The sequence below is a fragment of the Bos taurus genome, chromosome 18 (assembly GCF_002263795.3).
Source record: "Bos taurus isolate L1 Dominette 01449 registration number 42190680 breed Hereford chromosome 18, ARS-UCD2.0, whole genome shotgun sequence".
NCBI lineage: Eukaryota > Metazoa > Chordata > Mammalia > Artiodactyla > Bovidae > Bos > Bos taurus.
Genome location: NC_037345.1, coordinates 49,880,099 through 49,897,310, shown reverse-complemented (window position 1 = coordinate 49,897,310; position 17,212 = coordinate 49,880,099). Strand labels below are relative to the sequence as shown.

The 17,212-nt window shown below is 53.2% G+C and overlaps 1 protein-coding gene across 2 annotated transcripts; it reads right to left on the bottom strand.

Moving 5' to 3' along the window:
* Nucleotides 1–4,588: 4,588 nt before the first annotated feature.
* On the bottom strand, nt 4,589–16,908 carry SHKBP1 (SH3KBP1 binding protein 1). 2 transcript variants are annotated; one of them, XM_024978137.2, is made up of 18 exons: nt 16,771–16,908; nt 16,485–16,538; nt 16,324–16,369; nt 16,150–16,223; nt 15,618–15,676; nt 15,314–15,394; nt 14,174–14,335; nt 14,004–14,094; nt 13,717–13,907; nt 12,759–12,874; nt 11,667–11,754; nt 11,422–11,538; nt 8,878–9,048; nt 7,588–7,743; nt 7,075–7,171; nt 5,838–6,016; nt 5,119–5,230; nt 4,589–5,016 (listed from the first exon to the last, which is right to left on the bottom strand). In XM_024978137.2, the coding sequence occupies exons 1-18, from the start codon at nt 16,854–16,856 to the stop codon at nt 4,785–4,787; spliced, it is 2,112 nt and encodes a 703-aa protein (XP_024833905.1). In that variant the 5' UTR covers nt 16,857–16,908; the 3' UTR covers nt 4,589–4,784.
* Between the last annotated feature and the right edge of the window lie 304 nt (nt 16,909–17,212).

The window sequence follows — 17,212 nt, the reverse complement described above, 5'->3', positions numbered from 1 at the left end:
CAGGGGAGGGGCTACGTGGACAGGTGCCGGGCGGGGGGCGCTGGGGCCCGGAATTTTCAGTGCCTAGAAGGGTACTGGCTCAGTGAATCCTGTCTTAAAGGAGAGGCCCCAAGTGTGGAGCTGCTGGGGCTCCTCTTAGTCGATGCGTAGGTGGTAGGCGTGAAAGCTTGCTGAGTCGCTTGAGTCGTGTCCGACTCTGTGAGACTCTATGGACTGTAGCCCGCCCGGCTCCTCTGTCCATGAGATTCTCCAGGCAACAATGCTGGAGTGGGTTGCCATGCCCTCCTCCAGGGGATCTTCCCTACCCAGGGATAGAACCTGCGTCTCCTGCATCTCCTGGTTTGCAGGCAGATTCTTTACCGCTGAGCCACCTAGGAAGCCCGGTTCCCCTAAATTAGACTCCCTCTGGAAGACCTCATCTCTCGGCTCACAGTCCTGGGAGAAATCCATCAGAATTTGCTCCCCGACGGGGGTAGATTCCGGAAGAACCCACGGGTGCCCAGTTCTTACGCGAGAGACTCAGGATTCCGGGGGCTAATTCTAATGCTGCACCAAGCTCCAGGTCCCGACCCCCGGACGGTACCCGGACTCTACACCCTCCCACAGGATTGGCCCCTTCTCAAGGCCCTGTGTTTCAGGGGTTCCAGGCTTGACAAACAATAGCTTGTTCCTAGGAAAGTTGTAGCCTCTGCCTCTCACAGGACCATGGCTGGGCCCCTAATTCACAGACTCTGCTTCCCTTCCAGAGGGCTCCCCCGGCTCTGCTCCCCTACTTGCACCCCTCTTCACTCCACCCCCCCACCTCCAGAGGGTACCACACCCACTTCCCTGACTGAATTTTTAAAAGCTGAGAGCCCATTCCCAGAATTGCAGACTTTTTCTCCTTAAAGAATTCTAGTCCTGGGACTTCCCTGGTGGCTCAGTGGTAAAGAATTTGCCTGCCAAAGCAGGAGACACGGATTTGATCCCTGATCCAGGAAAATCCTACATGCCTCGGAGCAGCGAAGCCTGTGCACCACAACTATTAAGCCTGTGCTCTAGAGTTCGGGAACTGCAGCTACTGAGTCCATATGCAGCAACTACTGAAGGTTGCATGCTATAGACCCCTGCCTCACTAGAGAAAAGCCCATGCAGCAATGAAGACCCAGCACAGTCAAAACTAAATAAAATTAAAAGAAGAAAAAAAAAAAAAAAGAATTCCAGTCCCCTCCCTTCCTAGGGACATCTACCACTGGGAGCACCAAGCCACAAGGGGCCTTAGTCCCCACCTGCTCCCACTTTAGTGGGTTTAGGGCTCCAAGCCCTGCTCACAACCGTCCAACTCAGAGGGTCTCAAGCCCAGCCCAGTCCTTTCATTATAAATTCAAGGCTCCACTTTTCTTGGAATTAAAAACCCTCTCTTCTCCCAAAGGCATCAGCGCTTTAGAGCCTGAACCCCAGTTCCCCATCCCTTCTCCTCTGAGTTTCAGACCAAATCCTTTCCCACAAGAATTAGGCTGAGGCCCCACACTTAGGGTGCCAAACCCTACCCACTTCTTGTTGCCCCTCCAGGGGTTCCAAACCCTAAGGTTTCCAGGTCTGTAGCCTTAGCCCCACCCTGAGTAGATCCCAGGCTCCACCCACACAGGGTACCAGGCCTGACCAAAGGGCTGACCCCAGGCTAAGAACAGCAATCAATTCAGCTTCGACCTCATCCCCGACTCCTGCTCCTTCTTCCAGGGGGTGTGCAAGGGGGACAGGGGGTCTCTTCACCCTCCCTCCTTACCTTGAGGCATACGGGCTGACTCACACAGACACATGCACCCGTCACCACCACCCACAGTCTCCACCCAACACTGCCACCCATAAGTCTGGGCTCACACACTGTCCAGGACACACAGCCTCTTGGAGCAGGAATGATGGCACTCAGGCCCCATTCAGGGACGTCCGTGGGCTGTCCCTGCTCAATGATGGAGTGCCCGGCTCTGCCCACTGAATGTGCTGTGGGCTGTGTCCCTGTCTTCGTGTGGCTCCCATGATCCCTGCTGACATGGCCCTGCAGGACGATGTGGCCCTGCTCCCATTGCCCCCCTCCCCATCTCCTACCCTGTAGCTGGAGCATTTGCTGGGGGCGCTGCCGAAATTTCTCCCTTCTGCTTGGGATTCAGGGCATCTTCAATGCTCGTTGCTAGGCAACAGCCTCTGGCTCACCACTGCAACTTCCGGGGATGGCTTTGGCTTCCCCTCCCCCCAGAATTTGGAGTTCCCAGCTCCCAGTCCCTCCCTATCAGTGCTACTACCCCCCCCAGGGTTGTTTCTATGTCACTCCCAGATCCTGATCTGATCTCAATCCTTCAGAATCTCTCAGAGTTCTAGAGTCCTGGCATTCCAGAAGCTTCCTCCATTGTATGTGCTCACACATAGGGTTTTACCTTGGTATGAAAAACAAAAACAAACAAATCTCTTTAGTATTCTAGATTTTCTGACATTCTCACCCTCAGTTCTAGGATCACTAGTATCCCAAAACAGTATTCTGGATTCCCTGGCATGGAAAAAACTCTCTCAATATTCCAGCTCTATGAGCATCACAAAATACCCGCATATTCTAGAGCACAGACATTTCAGAACACTCATGTTTTAGACTCACTCATCTTTTAGGGCTCATCTTCTAGATTCTCTGGCAATCCAGAGCCCATTGATATTATGGATTTCTTAGAATGCAAAGCAATCCTCTAGTGATCTAGAAGGGTTGACATTCCAGAACACTGCTATGCTCTAGATTTCCTAGTAATCCAGATTCTTTTCTATGTCCTACAATTCTCAGCATTCTAGAATCTCTGGCTTGTAAAACATTCCTACTGGGATAGGCATTCTAGAACACTCTTCAGTTCTAGAATCATCAAATTTCCAGGTTGTTTTTCAGAAACTTCTGCAGTGTGGATTCTTTGATAGGCAGGGGAGAAGCCTAATATTGTTCATGCACTAACACTATAGAATATTCCTGTGTTCTAGATCGCCTAACATTCTGCCAAGTTACAGAAGTTCTGGCATCCCAGAAACCCTGGACTTCTAGAACTAGCACACTCTAAAATCCCTTGTTCTTAGTTGACCTACTTTCTCTTTTTTTCATTGACCCAAGGAAAAGATGCAGAAAACTTTCCTGAGGAGCTGCCAGAGGAATAGGTATTATCTGGAGGAAAACCTCAAGGATGTCAGGCTGGGGCAAGCTGATGCCATCCTATACACCTTCTCTGTTGTGAGCAAGAGAGGGGTAAAGACTGGGCAGCCGGAGATGTGGAGGGGCAAGGTGTTTGCAGTAGTGAGGTTTGGGGCACAAATGTCACCTAGCCGACAGCTGTGTTTCTGCCAGCCTGTACCTATTCATCCCTGTTTGTGGTAATAGTATCCTGATTCACCTTTAAGGAGCTCTTCCTTCACTCTGTCAGCATGGGGCTGACCTCACTGCCTGGCTTGTGAGGGTACATGATCCCTGGAAAGACACAATGATTGCTTCAGGAATGGCCAGCCCATTCAGTTTAAGCCAGTGAGGATCAATACTGTGATTCTGCTGCTACAAAGAGACATGACTCTTGTCATGTATGGATATGAGAGCTGGATCATAACGAAGGTTGAGTGCTGCAGAATTGATGCTTTTGAACTGTGGTGCTGGAGAAGACTCTTGAGAGTCCCTTGGACAGCAAGGAGATCAAACCAGTCAATCTTAAAGGAAATCAACCCTGAATACTCATTGGAAGGACTGATGCTGAAGCTGAAACTCCAATACTTTGGCCACTTGATGTGAACAGCTGACTCATTGGAAAAGACCTGGATGCTGGCAAAGATTGAAGACAGAAGGAGAAGAGGGTGACAGAGGATGAGATGGTTGGATAGCATCACGGATTCAATCGACATGAGCTTGGGCAAACTCTGGGAGATGGTGAGGGACAGGGAAGCCTGGTGTGCTACAGTCCATGGGATCATGAAGAGCTGGACATGGCTTGGAGACTGAACAACAACAGAGACAAAAAGTTGCTAAGGAGCTATGTGGAGTCATCTTGGCACAGAGCGCGGAAAACCTGACTGAGAATGATCTCAGAGGAGAAGAAAGCCAAAGGATGGAGAGACATTCCGGATGAGTATTTGAGCCCTGGATCCAGCCATGCCTGAAGCCAGAGTGTAAACGAATTCCCCTTCTTCACTTAAACTGAGAGAGACAGATGTCCCTGAATCTACAGCCAGGGACCTGATGGGGTACTGCATCTCTCTCACCCTTTCCCTGCTGCTGCTGTTGCTGCTGCTAAGTCGCTTCAGTCGTGTCCGACTCTGTGCAACCCCAAAGATGGCAGCCCACCAGGCTCCCCCGTCCTTGGGATTCTCCAGGCAAGAACACTGGAGTGGGTTGCCATTTCTTTCTCCAATACATCAAAGTGAAAAGTGAAAGTGAAGTCGCTCAGTCATGTCCAACTCTTAGCGACCCCATGGACTGCAGCCCACCAGGCTCCTCTGTCCATGGGATTCTCCAGGCAAGAGTACTGGAGTGGGCTGCCATTGCCCTCTCTGCACCCTTTCCCTAGGGGTCCCCAAACCCTCTAAGAATGTACCCAAAGCATTGGCAGTGAGAACTTTATTAAGGAAGGGTGACTTTGGCTCCAGACAAGGGAGATGGTGGCGGGGGGCGGGGTGGGGGGGGGGTGTCTCGTAACAGTAGGAGGCCCTGGCCCTCAACCCAGGGCTCTGACAGAAAGCGAGGGAGGCACCTGAGTTCCCCAGGACCTGGATATCCCAAGGCACCATGGCAGCTGTGTTCAGAAGGAAGTTTCATTGAGCTTCGTCTTGGGGGGTACGAGGGGTGCTCCGAGACCCGAGGAGGGCCGGGGGGCTGGTGTTGGTGGCCGCCGGGGCTCCGGTCCGCTCCGCACCAGTTCCTGGCAGCGCTCCACAAAGCTGCCTCCCCCGCGGCGCCGGGCCTCGGCCTGTGGGGGGCTTGGGCTCCCCCGACGGCTGGACAGGGAGGTGTTGCTGAAGGCTGAGTGGAGACTGAGGAGGTGATGAGGGTCAATGAAGGGCGTCAGGATGGAGCTGGGTCCCCCTCCCATAAGGCCACCATGTTCTGCCCTCTCCCCCATTGGTCATGCCTACCTGGTGAGAGAGGTCCGAGGTGAAGGGCTGGGGAGAGAGCCCCTGGAGGAAGCCAGCGGGGCTAGGTCACACTGCTCCAGCTGTTCCATCAGCTCTTCCTCTGTCAGGCCCCCTGCTGGGGGGCAAGGAAGCAGGGTCAGGAGCAAGACAGGGGTCATAGGCCAAGGGACAGAGGTCATGTGCAAAGACTGAGGTCGGGATAGGAAAAAAGGTGCAGAGGTCAAGGAACAAGGGTCAGAAGCTAAGAGAGACAGGTTAGAAAGCAAGGGCAGGGGGGCTTCCCTGGTGGCTCGGTAATAAAAAATCCACCTGCCAACGCAGGAGACACAGGTTCGAACCGTGTTCTGGGAAGATCCCACATGCCACGGAGCAACTAAGCCCCTGCACCACAACTATTTAGCCTGTGCTCTAGAGCCCAAGAGGCTCAACAGCTGAAACCAGTAAACCCTGTGCTCTCCAACAAGAGAAGTCACTGCAATGAGAAGCCCGAGCACCGCAGCTGGAGAGCAGGCCCTGCTCATCGAAACTAGAGAAAGCCTGCTCGAAGCAACGAAGACCAAGCACAGCCGAAACTAACTAACTAAATAAAATTATATTTAAAAAGCAAGGGTAAGGAGGGGTTGAGGGTAAGGGGTCAGAAGGTCAGGGCTTGGGGAGGGCAGTCATGGCGAAGAAGGTTGTGGAGAGGGGTTCAGGGTGAGTCTGTGTGGTGGGAGTACCAGGGGCCTGGCCGAGGCCATCCATGGCGGTGGTCAGGTCCCACATGGCCAGGCTGCCGTTGGCCTGGCCGGTGAGCAGGTAGCGCCGGGGCCGGGAGCCAAGCCTCCGGGAGCCCTCACACTCCAGCACCGTGAAGGCGGTGGTGGGTGAGCCGTCCACGGAGCGCACGGAGCACACCCTGAGAGGGGAGGGCGCAGGGGTACCTTGGTCACGCCAGAGCCTGGCCTCCTCCCTCTTCTTGTCCTTTACCCTTCCCGGGCCTCAGTCCCCACCATTATGACTTCCCTTCCTGCCTCTCCAATGACCACCCAAGCTTCTCCATCACTCCCAGATCTTGGGTTCCAGCCCTGTGGGTCCAGTGCCCTCATGGATGTCCCCAGCCCCACACACCCATCATGGTACTTAAATGGGACTCTCCCCAGACCTGTTGCCCTCCCTGCTCCTGATCCAGGAGAACGGTGCTCCCTCACTTGCCAGCATTACCCACGGTGGGTCCACTCAGCCTTCTGCCTCTCTCCCTGGACCCCTTCCCCCATCCCCATCTGGCCCTGGTCAAGCCCTGCCCTCTCCGGCCAGCCATCTGTCCCAGCCTCCTCCCTGGGCTCTTGGCCTCCTCTCTTCCAACCTCCAATCCATCCCCCTGAGCACAGCCTTGGCTCCCAGAACACGCAGGACAGTCTTGTTTCTTCCATACTACTGGCAAGGCTCCGCCCCGCTACAGCCTCAACGCTTACCTCCAGTTCTGTGCTCCAGCCCCCAGAGACTGCAAGCACGTCTCTGGTTACCCTCTTTGGCCATTCCAGCCTTGGCACATGCTGCCCATTCAGCCAGGCACAGCTATCCCCTCCCTCCTTTCTTCTCTTTGCTCCTATTTATCCTCAAGGTCTTTGTTCAGAGGCTCCTCTTCAAGAGACCCCTGTTCTCAGGCTGACGCAAGCACTGCCTCTGGGTTCTCATGGTTTCCCATCCTTCCCCCATCCCAGCCCTCACTGCCCCCAGCCCCCATCCAGGCCACAACTACACAGGTACCTGGGGTTGTTCCAGCTTCACTCTCATTCACACCTGTCACACCTTTGATACCCTCAGGCCCTACACCTAGGGCCAGGCTTGCGCTCCTTCCCAGCCTCAGCTCCTGCTGTGCCCCGTTGGCTGAGATGCCCTTCTGACCTCTGTGACCCAGCTGACATCCTGCCTTCTGCTCTGACCACCCTCCCTGTTTGATGGGATGGTCCTCACCGCTGGCCAGTGGAGGAAAGACGCACGAACAGCTGGCTGGCACTTGGTACCACCTTCTGAATGAACACTTGCTGGTCATCTCGCTCACCGTAGGGGCCTGGGCCAGGTAGAGGGGGGCTGTCAGGGCCAGCTGGGGTCTCTGGGACCTCCAGACCCTAAGACTCTGCCCCTTTCCCCACAGTTGAATCTCCCAACCCAGGACTAGGTCTCCATCCCCAGGATGCTGGAGCTGGGCAAGGTCAGAGAGGGTCGAGGGTCAGCAATAGTCAGTGGAATTCAGGCACATCCAGGGGAGTATCCTGGATCGGCAGGGATCGGTGGGGGTAACAGAATCCAAGCGGGGCAGCTGGGAGTAATTGGCGGTCAGGAGGGGTCAGGTGGTGGTCAGTGGAGGTCAACTCCATCATTTGGGTGGGTCAAGAGGGGCCTTCAGGGGTGAGGAAAGGGATCAGTGGAGGCGGGTGGAGGTCATGCAGGGTCTGTGGGGGTGGGGGCCCAGGGGCTAGGAGGCACCAATGTCATTGCCAGCACTGCAGCCACCATGCCCGTCGGCCGACTCCAATGCCAGGATCTTGAACGAAGCCAGAGGAGTGGAGCCAGGCTGGGTGGAAATCATGCCGCGGAAGCGAGTCACGGACCATGTCCGCACGTGGTTGCTGTCGGCACAAACTGGGGAGCCAGAAGGCAGCAGCAGGTCAGGCCTGGCGGGGGAATGGCCACTGCCTGAGCTTCCTGAGCCCCGAGATGACCTCCTTTCCAAGGTGTCAGGATCCCGGCCCCCTCTGAATTCTTCCCTTTCTTCATCCTCTCTTCCCCAGAATTCTAAAGTTACCAACCCTGTTGGCTCTGCCTCCAAGTCATTCCAGAGGCTGATCTTGCCTTTCCCTGCCCACTGACCCCAACCCCCCCACCACGGTCCTGTCTGCCTCATCTTCTGCCTGGACCATCACAACAGCCTCCACCCTGGCCTTCCTGCCCCCTAGTCTGTCCCCATGTTCAGTCAGAGGGACCCTGTGAGCACTTGCATCAGGCCACAGCCCTCCTCTGCTGGGAGCCCTCCTGCGGTGCCATCTCACTCAGGCTTAAGGACCAAGTCTTCTCCGGGGTTACAAGGTCCCCCGACCTACCCCATCAGCCCCCACCCTCTTCCTCCCCCACTCTACTCTGGGCTTCCTTCGGTATGTCAGTTGTCCTCCCGTTTGACAGCCTTCGCAGTGCCTGTTCCCTTTGCCGGGAATGCTTGTCCCCATTGATCTGCGCTGCTCATTGCTGTTCAAAGTGCCTTCATCAGGAACCACGTACTCTCATGACCCTGGTGCTCTCTAGTCTCTCACACAGCCTTGTTTTTATTCACGGCCCCCATCATTGTCAGATAGTGATTTAGATTTGTATTGATTTATCATCTGCTGCCCCAACTAGGGGGCTTCCCTGGTGGCTTAGAGGGTAAAGCATCTGCCTGCAACGCGGGAGACCTGGGTTCAATCCCTGGGTCAGGAAGATCCCCTGGAGAAGGAAATGGCAACCCACTCCAGTACTCTTGCCTGTCAGCTCCAAGGGTAGGGACTTGGCCTGTCTTGCTTATCACAGTATCCCGTGCGGGAAAATGGTGAAATTGATGAATTCTCCCCTCTCCTGGCAATTCACTCTGCCCCAGACTGCTCCCCTTCACGGAATTCTCTGGAGGCCACTCCCCACACCATGCCCCTCCCCAGTGGAGACCCTCATCCGCCTGGCCTTACGGTCCCAGCGGAGCCATCCCTCTTGCAGGGAGAAAGATGCCCGGGGCAGCTGGATGAGACTCACCCGAGATGAGGTGCTTCTCCGAGAGCATGATCTTGGTGACAGGGCTGCGGTGCACGGTGAAGGTCTGGAAGAGCTGAGGCCCCGAGCCCACTGTCTCGGGGTGCTGCACGATGACCCGCACACCCCCTGAGCTGGTCCCGTAGGCGATCTCAATCCAGTTTCCACTGTCGCCTGGTGAGGAGCCAGGGAGGAAGAAAGGGACGGGGTCACAGACAGACAGAAACTGGGGCAGAGAGAAAGAGTCAGCAAGGAACAGACACGGAGTCAGAAAGTAAAGAGGAGGGGAGAGAACAAGGAGGCAAGACATGGGAAACGGAAGAGAGAGGGACGGAGCAGACAAAGAGAACCAGAGACAGAAATGAAGACACAGAGACAGAGCTAAGAGGAGTGGGGGGAGAGAGAGAGAAACAGAGAAAGACGTAGAAACAGGGAGGGTTATAGAGACAGAGGCTGACAGAGAGAAAGACGGAATTTGAGGAAAACAGAGAAACATGGAAAGGGACATACAGACAGATAGCAGTGAGAATCCCCTGGCATATTCAGTGGTTAGGACTCAGCACTTTCACTACCGTGGCCAGGGTTCCATCCCTGGTCAGGGAACTAAGATCCTACAAGCTGCACAGTGGGGAAAAACGGAAAAAGAAAAAAACGACAGCAAGACAAGAAAATGCAACCCTGTGTGCCTGAGGGACTCCTCCCCCATTGCCAACTTTCCACAGGGGAAAAGATATGTTGTAATGTTACAGACTTAATGGGCCATCTTAAAGAATGTGGGTAAAAGGTGGTTTTAATATTTTGTGCAAGAGTTAAAAGCAATGAATTCAGGTGATGCGTAGCAACATGGACGGACATTTAATTTAAGGCAGGATAATTGAAGTGAAAATCGCTCAGTCGTGTCCGACTCTTTGCGACCCCATGGACTATACAGTCCATGGAAATCTCCAGGCCAGAATACTGGAGTGGGTAGCCTTTCCCTTCTCTAGGGGATCTTCCCAATCCAGGGATTGAACCCAGGTCTCCCACATTGCAGGCAGATTCTTTACCAGCTGAGCCACAAGGGAAGCTTAGGCAGGATGGATCAAAGTAAAATATATAAACTGAGATATATACTCAATACTGTTTATGCAAATTCAAAAACATGTCCATAATACGTGCTTTTTAAGGGCACATACAAATGAAAAGCTAAATGTTAAACACGCATGACAGAACAGTGGCATGTGGTGAGGAGAAAAGGAGTAAGTCAATGAAATAAGAAAAGGGCCCTTGGGAACTCCCTGGCAGTCCAGTGGTTGGGGCTCCGCATGCTCACTGCCAAGGACCTGGGTTTGATCCCTGGCAGGGAATTAAGATCCCACAAATTGTGAGGCATGGCCAAAAATAAGTAAATAAAGTTTAAAAAGAAAGAAAGAAAGGGGATTTATGTGATGGCTGTGAAGTTAAATGTATTATTAGTTTACTACTGCTAGAAAAAATGTACTACTGTGACCTCTACCTCACACCACACACCAAAGTTAATCTGAAATGGAACAGGGACCTATGCGTAAAAGCGAAATATGCAAAGCTTCTAGAAGAAAATATAGGAAATAAGTCTTTGCAATCTGCAGGTAGGCAAAGACATCTTAAGCTCCAGAAAGCACTAACCATAAAATAAAATTAATCATTATGCAAAGTGAAAAAAGCCAGACACAAAAAGCCACATGCTGTATGATTTCCTTTACACGAAACATCTAGAACAGGCAGATCCACAGAGACAGAAAGCGGGTTAGAGGTGCCCAGGGGCAGTCAGCAGGGAGGACAGGTGTGACTGCCGACGAGCGTGGGGTTTCTCTTTCGGTGCTGAGAACGTGCTGGAGTTAGATAGTGGTGATGGTGGCACAGCTTTGTGAATCTGCTAAAAAAATCACTGAATTGTGGACTTTATGGGGTAGAGATTGTATCTCAATAAAAAGAAATAAAAAATCAATCTATTTCTCTGCATTTGCGATCAAGAAAACAAAACACAAAGACTGCTCCAAGTGAGAGAACTCAGCTTCACCCCGTGTAAGACACACATCCTCTTTTTGTTTGTTTATTTAGGATATTTTTTTTTTGAGGGGGGGAGTACAGTTTGGCCACAACCTGAGGCTAATGGAATTTTAGTTCCCTGACCAGGACTTGAACCCAGACCCTCCGCAGTGAGGGCATGGAGTCCTAACGGCTGGACGGCTAGGGAGTTCTCGAGTCACACATCCTCTTTGTTTTAGTAGCGCGCAAGCATCACGCCCCGATCACAGAGATGGGAAAGAAACACCAAGAAGAACTACAAGAGGCCAGCTTTGCCGTTGGCGGAGAAGCCTGCCATGGCTAGCACCTAGCACAGTGCTTACATGTAAGTGGTGCTCAGTAACTGTGGAATGACTGAATGGGTTGAATCTATCTCCTTCTCAATATATCTCACTGGCCCATGCTACGCAAGTGTCAAGTGGTAGGGAGACTGCTGTGGGCTGGGGCTGGGGCTGGGGCTGGCTGCTCGTGGCAGAGGGGCAAGGCTGAGCCATAGCTTACTGGTCTTGGGGGTGAGGTAGACGCTCAGGGCTGTGACCCCGTCCTCTGCCGGGTCCCGGTAGAGCTCGCTGACCAGAAGGTCGTTGTCCTTCATGCGTAGGGGGAATTTCTGCACATCTGGCGGCGGCGGGGGTGGGGGGGACACGGAGGATAAGTGGGTCGGCTCAAGGTAGCCCAGCCTTTCCCCTCCTCTCCCACCTCCGAGGGGAGGCTCTTGGATAGCTGGGGTGCTGGCCACTGCTCACCCACATAGTAGATGGAGCCGTTGTTGCAGCCCAGGAGCAGGAAGGAGCCTGCAGCGTCGTAACTGGTGATGGGTTGCACCTCCTGGACCTGGGGGCAGGGAAGGCTGTGGCCAGGGTGACCCTCCCTGCGGCGCCCCTCCCGGCAGGCCTTCGCCTCTCCGCTCCAGCACCACCCACCAGGCAGGGCTTCTAGGCTCCCTCCTCCCCAGCCTTGCCTGGTCCGGGTCTGCACCCTTGACGTCTGTCTCTGAACGACTCTTGCTGGCGCTATTTCTTAGTCTCTCCTTGACTTTGTACTTCTGACATCCCAACTTTCTTTTTTTTTTTTTTTGGTCAGGCTGTGCAGCTTGCAGGATCGTAGTTCCCCAACCAGGGATTGAACTTGGACCACAGCACTGAAAGCACAGTCCTAACCTCTGGACCGCCAGGGAATTCCCCGACATTTCTTTTTTTGTTTGGTTGTTTTCTTTTATTTATTATCCCTGAGATTTCTTTATTCATCTCCATCTACCTCCCTGTGGTGCCTTCATCTACCACAATCATTTAGTCTAGGTCTCTCTCCATCCACCCTCTTTCTCGCTCTCTCTCTTGCCTCTGACTTCCTGTTTCTATTTATTTCTCTCCATTTCTGTTTCTTTCTCTCTCCTTTCTTTGCTTGTCCATCTCTCTCACCCAAACTTACACTTTAGAAAACAACGCTGTAGGTGTATATATATGTTGTACACACACACACACACACACATATTTTACATGATGGACAGAGCCTGGGGTGAGTGCAAAGAGAATGACAGACGTTTGCACATATGTCTTGGTTTCAGCCTCCTACACCATCTCCCCTTACCTGCTTGGCCGCCCCAGTGCCTGGAGATCCCTCTCTTCCTTTCCAAAGCCACCCATCCTTCATGTCAGCTCAGCAGCCCCAGATCCTCATTAGGCCTTTATCATACCCCACCTCACCCTGACACTGCATCTGGCCCACTACCAGATTCTTTGGTTCTTTCCCGGTCAGGTGGGCCAGAAAGCAACGCCTCCTTGGGTCTGGCTGGTCTGGACACCTGGGAAGGAGGCAGCCAGGCTGGCCAGCTCCCTGACCTGCCAGTGCTTGGTGACAGCGTTCCACACGCCGATACGCCCTGTGTGGCTTGTGGCGATGAGCTGGTTCCCAACGAAGAACAAGGCTTCCACAGGCACCCCCAGGTGGAAGACTCCTGCAGAGGGTGAGAAGGGCTTGGCCAGGACCCCCTCTCACAGCGGGATAAGTGGGGTGGCAGGGAGAACTCCGAGGGCCAGAGGATTCAATTCAGTCATAGAGTCTTTACAGACTAGAGGATTCCAGCAGGAATTACAGAGGATTATGATGGGCTGGATTCTTGCTGGGGTGTGGGACTCTAACGGGGTGTGGAATTCAGCTGAGATTTTTAACAAAGGCAAAAAACCCTATGGGTGGCAGGGTATTCTCACGAGGATTAAGATTGGTCAGGGAACAGATTAGTCTAAGGAGTCAGATTTCTTCTAATGGGAACAGATTCTAACAGGTTTGGGGATTCTACTGGCATGGAGAATTCGACCAAAGCAAAGAGATCTAACAGGGCCGTGAATTTTGACATAGGAGAGAACTGTATGTGGGTGGATTTTTCCACCAGACCAAAGAATGCTAATGGGATACAGAATTTCAAAGGGTTGGCACATTGTAACAACACGAAGTCTTATAGGTATGAGAATTGTGTAGGGTGGCTGTTTTAACAAGCCACAGGTTGGAGCAGAATTATAAAGGGTGAAAGGGTTCTAGAAAAAGCCTGGGGCCATAACTATCTCAGAAAGAAAGTGAAAGTGTTGGTCGTTCAGTTGTGCCCAACTCTTTGGGACCCCATGGATTGCAGCCCACCAGGCTCCTCTGTTCATGAAATTCTCCAGGCAAGAATACTGGAATGGGTTGCCCTTCCCTTCTCTGGGGGATCTTCCTGACCCAAGGATCGAATCTGGGTCTCCTGCATTGCAGGCAGATTCTTTACCGCTGAGCCACCAGGGAAGCCCAAGCTCCCTCTCTTACCTATCTCAGAGCCACCGCCTTCTGGCTGCAGAGCCCACAGCAGGATCTCGCTGCCTGTGGCTACTGCCACCATCTTGTCATGCTCTCCCAAGGCCCCACCAAGCACCCGGGCTGTGAGTGCCAGGCGCTCAATGGGCCAGTCCAGGCGGGGACTGGAGAATACCAGCTGCCAGCCGGAGGCTTCCTTCAGCCTGGAGGATTGGGGGACATCATCAACCTTCACCCTAAGCATCCCCTACCCGCATCAACGGGGCTCAAGGCCACCTCCCACTACCCTCTCTGAGCACCTATAGCAGACAAGAAACTGGGTATAGGCCACGGCGATCCAGTTGTGGTGTCCGCACACCAGGCGCACCATCCCCGGCTCCTCGGGTAGCCCTTAGGGGGAAAGGCAGGGATCAGGGCAGGGTCACAGGGCCCATTGGCTACCCCGATCTCCCATGAGACAGAAATGTACCTGATGGGGAGGGAGGGGATTTCTCATCCAGCATTCGGCCCAGCAGCCCTGCATTGCCCAGGTTGGGGGGCATCGTGTTGCTCCGTCGGACAGGGGCTGGGCGACCCCCTGCTTGCTGGGGCCCCACCAGGCTGTGCCGGTTCCGCCGCTTCACCGGGAACACTATGGCAGAAAGAAGGGGCAGAGCAACAATAGTTGTAATAACTGTAAAAACTGTCACAGAGCAAACACTTGAAATGTGCCAGATACTGATTTTCCCACACAGGTAGCATCGTCTCCTAGAGAAAAGATTTTTGGTGGTGCAGGGACATGGCATTAAGTGACACTGAATCACATTGAGCTGCTCCCTTATCAGTTCCTTTGAGCCCATCACAAAGAATCAGTTTGGGGCTGCGATGATAATGAAACCCCTTCAATATATGTTAATCTTTCTTTTTAAGAAATGGAAGCCTGTTCCCTTGGCAGGCAACAGCATCTACCCAGAGTTTAATTACACTGTTATGTTTAAGGGTTATTTCATGTCCACTTATTTATGGCATAAATGGCAGTGATATAAAGCTTCTATTTATAATGATAATAAAAAAATACAGAATCAAACTAAGCTAAGAGAACAGTAGGTCTTCATATTTGGCAAACTTCATGAAGGTGACAGGTACTGACTGAAGTTAGGGAAATAAACTCATAAATTGAACTCCCCAACGCTGTTCCTTCTACCAATCAGCAAAGCATAGTAGACTACAGTTTCCAATAACCACTGGGGCATATTTTCCATGACCAGTGGGCTGGCTGCTCCCTGGGGATTACAGTCAATAACTCTCCTTTAATATTTCTCCCCTCCATGCAAAGGACAACAGTTCTCCCTAAGACTCTCTACAAGGAAATCAAAACTGGACTACAACTTCCATCAGGCTCCAAGGCAAGCTGGAGCCTCAAGGGGACTAGATTGGCCCATTGCCTCATTGGAAATGCAGTTTCCTACTTCCTTCCCAAGCATTAGTCAAAGCATCTGATGTAGAACTACAACTCCCATAGTGTCTCAGGGATCACGGCTGAGGCAAGCAAGGGCTGCAGCCTTATGGGAAATGTAGTCTTTAATCCCCCACCCTCCATTCCCACCCTGTATTCCTTAATAGTTCCCACCTGGTGGAGGCAGGTAACCAGTAAAGAGGACGTTTCCACAAGAAGATCGATCCAACTCTTCAAGAAGCTGTAGACGACGAACTGAGGCAGAAGGACTCACAGGCTGGGACTTGGAGAAGGCTGAGGTAACCTTTCCCCCTCCCCCATCTCCTCCACAGAATACCACCACTCCCCTGAGACTCAGGACCACCGAATCCAGTGTTCTCAGCTCTAACCCCACCTTCTTTCAGAAGTGAGGAGAAAGAGGGAGTATCATTAGAGGGCTGGTTTTCTATGAGGATGCTAAGGGGGTGGGCCCACTTACCCAGAGGAGTCAGCCCATAGAACTGGGCTTCATGGAGGAGACTGGAACCGTGGACACCCCTGGGTAGTAGAATTGACTAGGTGTCAGGGTCTGGGGAGTGGGAGTGGGCAGAGAATTCTGAGGACCAAGTTTTTGAAACTGCACAGAGAATCTCAAGAGATAGCAAATGTGGATGGTATCAAGATTCTAAAGAAGAAATTATCTGGGTGGTGAAAGTGTGTGTGTGTGTGTGTGTGTGTGTGTGTGTGTGTGTTGGGGAGGGATATTCTAAAGAACTTAAGTGAACATTCTGAGGGGAAGAAGAGACTTCTAAACTGCACAGAGAATCTCAAGAGATAGCAAATGTGGATGGTATCAAGATTCTAAAGAAGAAATTATCTGGGTGGTGAAAGTGTGTGTGTGTGTGTGTGTGTGTGTGTGTGTGTGTGTTGGGGAGGGATATTCTAAAGAACTTAAGTGAACATTCTGAGGGAAGAAGAGACTTCTCAAGGGGTAAAGACGTGGGGGACTCCCCATTATCTTCCATGCCCACCTAGGGTCCAACTCTTTGGTGCGCAGGAAGTTGAGGATGGGAGCGAAGACGGTGGGGTCCCTGTCGATGAAGATCTGCGGGGAAGGGAGACAGAGAATAGATGGGGCAAAGAGCGGGGCTGAGTGGGGCTCCTGTCCCTCCTCCTACCAGCCGCCCCGTTTCAGCTCTACTCACGGCTCCGGTCTCATCTTTCAGTGTCGAGATGCGTCCGCTTAGAAGACTGCAGGGAGGGGACGCAGAGCAGGTGTCACGGGCCGGAGTGTGTGTGAGGGGAGATGAGATCTCCCCATACCCAACCCTCCCGTCCCCCACGCTAAACTCGCTTCCCCAATCACCTGGAGAAGAAGGAGTCTGGGATCCAGGTGAGAGTCTGGCGAGAGGTACTGAATCTGTGCGGGGACGGGGAGCGGACGCGAGATGACGGAGGATGAAGAACGCGGCCCCCAGTCTCAGCACCGGGTGAGTTTCTCTCCCTCCCCCAGCATCCATCCAGGCTCCCGCGCCTCCAGCAGGGGGCGGAGCAATCCTTGATGGACAGAATTCCCCCCCGCGGGAGAGGCGGGTACTCCCAGCCGGGTCCCCGGCCCCGAGAGTAATGACTCAAGAAACTCTTACACTCACCTCTTGCCTCCCACATTCAGATGAATCACCTCTCCGGGAGGCCCCCGACCTGGGACCCCGTCGACTGCAGGGGCCGCGGCCGCCATGGCCCCCGGGCTAGCCGGCCGGCCTGCACCCGCTTCCGGGTGTGTATCCCGCCCCCGCCCCCACCGCGTGCTCATTGGGCTTCAGACTCCCAGAGCAGCTGGCGATTGGGCAAAACGCTCGCCCATCGCGGTTCACTTCTCCGCCTCCTTAAAGGGTCCCGCCTTTCCTGTCCTGGACGGGGCGGACCGAGCGGCTCCTTTGGGGAAGTTTAGTTACCACGGGTAGCAGACCGTTCCTCATCCCTCTGGGATTCCCAGTTTAGGAGTGGCATCTAGGTGCTTAATCGGGAACACGAGTTTAGACCTCGAAACTAGTCCACACCAAGAGGGACATCTAAATGTCCTCCGTAAGACAG